Genomic DNA, 6,000 nt, shown 5'->3' on the forward strand with positions numbered 1-6,000 from the left:
ATATCGAGAGGCTATTTGGGCCAGCTCTAGTGAAAATGTCTTTGCTCGCTAGCAGAAATACAAAGATGGTGGAACTACCTGTCTCCTTTGGCAGAGGATGCATAAATCTGAGATTCACTGCTAGGAAGACCCTCCAGCATGCTTCCATTAAGTCTCATGGTGGTGGGGCAGAAACACAGACCAAGCAATAGAAACATAAAGCAGAGCGAGTCAGAAGGGGTCTCCCGGGCCATCTAGTCTGACCCCCGGCTCCAGCCAGCTCCACTCATGACATGCCTACCATGTGCATGCCCAGCCTATCCTTGAACACCCACACTGATGGCGCTTCAACCACCTCCCATGGAAGCCCTAGGGGTCCTAACTGTCAGGAAGCACTGCTGGCGCCAAGTTGTGCATTGATGATCTAATTAGACATCATGCAGTGCCTGGGCCTCCATCCCTACCAGTCCCTCCTGCCAGCAGCTTAGATGAGCCTAAAAGAGGGTGAGAAGGAGTTTGGGCTCAAGGGTCAGCACCACCACCACCATCTCTCTCTACATTGCCAATATTCAAGGTATAATCAGATCCTCCAGGTGCCAACCTGACAGCCATGAGGTCCTGTTTTAAGCTACACCAGACCATTTGTCCATCCTGACTACTCTAGGTGATAGTGGTCCACCAGGATCTTGGGCAAAGAGAAGCCGTTCTTATTCTTTCAACTGTAGATGTCAAAGCTGGACACAGGGCCTGCTGTGTACAAATAATGCCCTCCACAGCCCCTGTCCTATGTCCAAGACACTTCTGTCCCTGTCCCTGGCACTCGTTGACCAAGGCCACCATGAGCCGTAAATTAAATGCAGGTTTCCCAGTGAAATTTGCATGCAGAACAAATCATTTCATGTGACACCCACAAGGAAGTGAGTCAAGCTGCACAAGTGGCCTGCTTGTGTCCTGCTCCCTTCAGGGGTTTACCAAACCCCAGATCCCCCGTGAGGTGCATGTGGGTGTAGCTCCTTCCCAAGCCCAAATCCAACAATTGTAGGGCACAAATACTGACTGCAGTTCATCTAACTCATTTCCCCAAGAATCAAGAATTGAAAAGAAAAAGCATCATGACTCTGTGTTACCCACTAGCTATTGCAATCTCCCCCAGCCCACTAACTTCCAAATGCTTCATGCTGCAATTTCCACTAGCCTCAGCATAGCCAATGATCAGTGATGATGGGATTTGCACTCCAAAACAATAGAACACACCCATTTGAGGAAGACTGATCCATGCTGCAGCTGTGACCCAGCCGAAGCTTGAAAGAAACCACAGCAAAAGACCAAGATCATTCACATCCCAATCATGTGTCCTCGTATTAAGGTGGAATGACACCATTTTAGCCAAGACTTCAAGCTTCACATCTAGTGCTTGGGCACAGTTCCAGTACAGCCAGTACACAAACCTTGGCAGGCTTATTCAGAAGCAAGTATGCCCTGTGGGATTTACACACTAGTTTAGGAGCAGTCTTAGAAACATCCCCCGAGAGAGATTCCCAGAGAGTTTACCCTTATCCGCCTCCCATTCTTGAGGGACCAGTAAGAAAACTCAGGTGGAACAACACACCAATACTGGCCTGGCAGGGTGGTTGCAAAGCTCCCTTCCACGAGCCCTACTCTGCTGCAGCATTCCTATGCCGTACCAGAAGCTCACCTAAGTCTGAGCAGGGCCTGATGTCATCCGTCCCTGGACATCACTTCTCCACACCCAGTCTCCCACACCCCACCACTGGGGACCACACGAAAACGACCGAACCAAGAGACAGAAGCTGGACAAAGAATAACTTGGGCAGGTGGTGAGAGGGGAATGCTTTCTGAAGGTGAAGCAAACTTTGGCACCACTGGATAAGGACTGCATGCCTGGATCGTGACCAGCCGGGGCAGAAATCCCACAGACGCCCGACCAGCTCCCTTCCTCAACCCCGCTCCACACATACTTCATCCCACAAGAGGGGAGCGACCAAAATAGACCCCTGACGCGCTTTAAAACATCATAGCCCTTTGCGGGGCATGGACGGCAGAAAGCTAACCCGCCAATGGCACCGCGGCAGGAAGAGACGCACTTTTGTTTCCTTAATAGCCACGAAGCGCCACACACAAGCAAGCCACCCCGTTTCTCCTGCCAGCAGCCTTTTCTCCGCCAGCCACACCTCCCTGTGTCTAAAGCGAAATCCTCTCGCTGTGCCTCCGAGCCGGGCAGAGGTAGCGACGAATGCCTCCCAACTCATCAGCACCCGCGGCCACTCTCCGCTGGGCTTTCTGCACCCAGCCATCGGGGCTCCAGCAGGGCTCCGTGGCTTGCGCTACAGCCCGAGCAACGAACGCCAGACCCCATCAGGCCGGTCCGGCGGGCGCTTTCCCTGGGGTCCGGCAGCCCCTCCCAGAGTCTTTGCTGCCACGGAGCACACGTGGCAGGGCGAGCGCTCCCGAGCGCTCCGGCACAAAGGCAGTCGCCCACCGGTCCTCCTCCTGTGCCCAGCCCGCCTCGCCCCACGCCCCGAGCCCGGAGTAAAGCCAAGCCTCTGCTCCTACCTGAGGGTGGCGCTCTCCCCTTGCCTGACGGTCACGTTGTCCATAGCCTTGGGGAAGGTGGCATCTCCGCTGCGCACCGGCACTCCTGCGGGCACAAGGAAGAGCAGCCTAAGACACAGGACGACTAGGCACCGCCAGGGCAGGACTAAGCACCCACCGACCCCCATCCTGGGCTGCAGGGACTTTTTTCCTCCACAAGGCAAAAAATAAAAAGTATAGATATAAAAATACGGGTATATATATTATTAGGTATGTATATGTATTTCTGTTAAATCTATGTATATAGGCAACACCTGATGGTGCAAAGCGTGGACACAAAGGGAGGGGGCGGAGGGCGGGCGGGCGAGCGCGGAGGAGGCACCCCGCTCGTCCTGGAGGGGGGCGGCGGAGCCCCTAGCAAGCCAGTTTTTGGAGAGATCCGAGCCTCCCAAGCGGCATCGTCGACCGCGAGTCCCCAGGGAGGAAGGCGAGGACGGCGAGGCGGCCGGCTGGCTGGCTGCGCGCCTCACAAACCAGCGCTTCCAAGTAATAGTTCATGCATCTCACTTTGCCGTGGAAAGAGGCGGCGGCGAAGGAGGAAGAGGAGGAGGAGGAGGAGGAGCGGGCTCGGCCGTGCTCGGGGTCGCGGCGCGCCGCGGCGCGCAGGGCGCAGCTCCGCACTCAGTCCGCCCTGCGCTGCCGGAGTTCCCAACTCCCAGCTCCGCGACGCCGCCGGCAGCAGCTGGAAGAGGCTTTCCAAAACGAGCAGAAGAGGAAGGGAGGAAGGAAGAGGAGCCTCCGGAGGACCCGCCGAAGCGGCAACCCGACCCCGCGACGCCGCCTCAAGTTCAAGTCCGCAGCAGCAGGCAAACGTCCCGGCGCAGATCTTGGGAAGGGTCGCCGAGCTCGCCCGGGCGGGCGGGGAGGGACCGGCGCGGCTGCCCTCGCCCGGCTCAGCGACGGAGAGGCGCGCGGGAGCCGGCGGCGGCGTCCGCGGCTACTTTCAGCTTCCCAGCTCTGCTCTCCCGCCTGGCGTGGAGCATCTCCGCCTCTTGCGAGTCCCCGAATTGCTCTCGCTCTCCTGCGCTGGCTGTCTCGCTCGCTCGCTCCCTCTCTCACACGCACTGACTTACAGGGGTTGTCATGGCAGCAACTCCATCACTGACCAACACTTTGGCTCCCCAGCACAGACATCCCCGAGAAGCACAGACTTAGCACATTAATCTCAGCCAAGGACACGGGGGAGGGGGCTGTGTGTGTGTGTGTGTGTGTGTGTGTGTGTAAGAAACTCCTGCTTTAACCATTGCGGTGCTGGGTGCACCTTGGGGAACCTTGGGACAGAGTGAGCCTTTCCAGGCCCCTGCTCTTTCGCTCGAAAGAGACTTCCGCTGCAACCCTGTGCGGGGGAACAATTCCCACAGACATCCAGGGGACTTGCCCAGTGGGCTGCAAGAATTGTTCTGATGGACCAGGAGCTTGAGGATGCATAGGATGAGAAGGAGGAGGATGTGCAGTAAGTGTGCGGGGTGGGTTCCGTTCATGCGAAACTTCACCCACGCCAACCTAGTCCTCAGTTGCCTTGCCTGAGCAATGGGAATAAGTGCAAGACAAGGCAAATAAATAAATAAATAAATCATTGGCCTGCTACCTTACAGGGCTATTGTAAGGTTGATCTATGTAGTTATGCTGAGAACTCTCAAAAAGTGCTACATGCATCATTCCCACAGTTCGGGATATATGCAGCAGAAAGTGCCAGACATTCCTTCTTGGGTACCATATGACTGAACAGGATGTTGATTACAGCACTTGACTTTTTCCTACTGTCCTTCAGCTGCTGTATCCCTTCCGCCTGACACACAAAGCATTCTATAGATAATTCCCATGCATGGCCATGTTTGGGACCATTTCTTGGATAAGTCACACCCTTAACTTTTATCACACCCCCATTCCTCTGTCACACTTGGCCCCATTTTGAGCCATACCAAACCTTCCTTCGTGGGAGCTCACAGTGTGGTGTTTTGACCAGACTAGGGACCTGGGAGATCCAAGTTCTAGTCCTCACTCAGCCACGAAGCTCCCCGAGTGGGCCAGTCTTGAGCTTTCAGCCTAACCTACTTGACAAGGTTTTTGTGAAGATAAATCAGAGTTATGTAAGGCCCTGGGTACCTTGAAAGGTAATATGCATGTCAGAAGAATACAAGAATGTATCCCCATCAGTATGGATGATCCTCATGTATGCCATCTCTTTGCTCCATCCTGGATAATAATGGGCAGTTGCTTGTACAAGCTTTCTTTTTTGAGACTACATGAAAGAGGAGCAGAACAAGGCAGCAAATGAGGTAGTTACTTGTAAGCATCGCATGGCTTACAGTCAGCTCTGGGAAACAGATGGCCAGAGGGGTGATTGTTATTCCACCTGCTTTACATAGGGGGAAACTGAGGCATTGACAAATATATTCATGAAACCTGAGGCTTAAAATCCTCCCATGCCAACTGCTGGCTGAAGCTGTTCCTGATAGCAGTACAGTCGGTTTCCTGACTCACAGTCTGCCTGCCACAGAAAATGGCTCACTTTTTAACAGTATTCCTATCGCATAAGTGGAAAACCTCACATTGCTCACTGAATTATTGTTTCTGGGTATAATCTGCTGCTGGTAGAAAGTGTTAGCCATAAACAGTCCCTGGGGAATTGAATCCTGCATCTCAGCAGCAGTGACAGCTATCCTGCTACTGGCATATCCTTGCCTTGGTCCAGCCTCCACAACCATCCATGCCCTTCACCAAACTCCGAGGCTTCAAAGTGCCACGTAATCCTGGCGCAGTGGTAAAACACACGCTTTGCATACAGAAAGTCCCCAGCTTGATTGCAGGCATTTCCAGGAAGCTCCTTTCTGAAACTCTGGAAAGCCACTGCCAGTCAGTGCCAACCATATGGAGCTAAAGAGGCCAGTGTTTTGACTCTGTATGCAGCAGCTTCTTTATGTCCCCCACCATCTCTCTCACACACATGGCAGACACAGTGGCTTGTGTGGGTCAGTTTAGGTCATACCAGAAAGCATGTCCTCTTGGCTCCTTTCTCCCAGGCTGCTGTTCACACTTAATTGGGAATAAGATCCCTGAACTCAGGAAGAACAGCACACTACTGCTTCAGCCACGGCCCTGCATGGTCATATGTCCATAGCAAACTCCATCTTTGAGGGCCAAGACTGATACCGGTAAATCAGCACCAAGCTACTGCTATCTATGCACAAAAGGAGGGGGGTTGCAAAGCTGGGAAAAAAGAGGAAACAAACCCTAAAGGGGAAAGATCCCAAGTGCCTGTTCTAGTGAGGAGAGAAATCAAAAACTTGAAAGGAGGCGAATGGGTTATCTTGCAAAAAAGATCCCATGGGTCTTTCTTTTCTGACATTCTCTTTTTAACAGTTGACACCCTCATTCTGTTATTTGTCTTCAGCACTTGATATTCAG

At 53.4% G+C, this 6,000-nt stretch overlaps 1 protein-coding gene across 5 annotated transcripts in view; it reads right to left on the reverse strand.

Annotated features, from left to right (window-relative positions):
* NTM (neurotrimin) overlaps positions 1-2,720 on the reverse strand; it is a 334,275-nt gene extending 331,555 nt beyond the window's left edge. For all 5 annotated transcript variants that reach the window (XM_044439664.1, XM_044439663.1, XM_044439662.1 and 2 more), the window contains exon 1: positions 2,554-2,720. In XM_044439664.1, the coding sequence (XP_044295599.1) occupies positions 2,554-2,720 (167 nt within the window). The remainder of the gene's footprint in view (positions 1-2,553) is intronic.
* Between the last annotated feature and the right edge of the window lie 3,280 nt (positions 2,721-6,000).

Source organism: Varanus komodoensis, unplaced genomic scaffold (genome assembly GCF_004798865.1).
Source record: "Varanus komodoensis strain SLA01 unplaced genomic scaffold, ASM479886v1 scaffold35, whole genome shotgun sequence".
Classification (NCBI taxonomy): domain Eukaryota; kingdom Metazoa; phylum Chordata; class Lepidosauria; order Squamata; family Varanidae; genus Varanus; species Varanus komodoensis.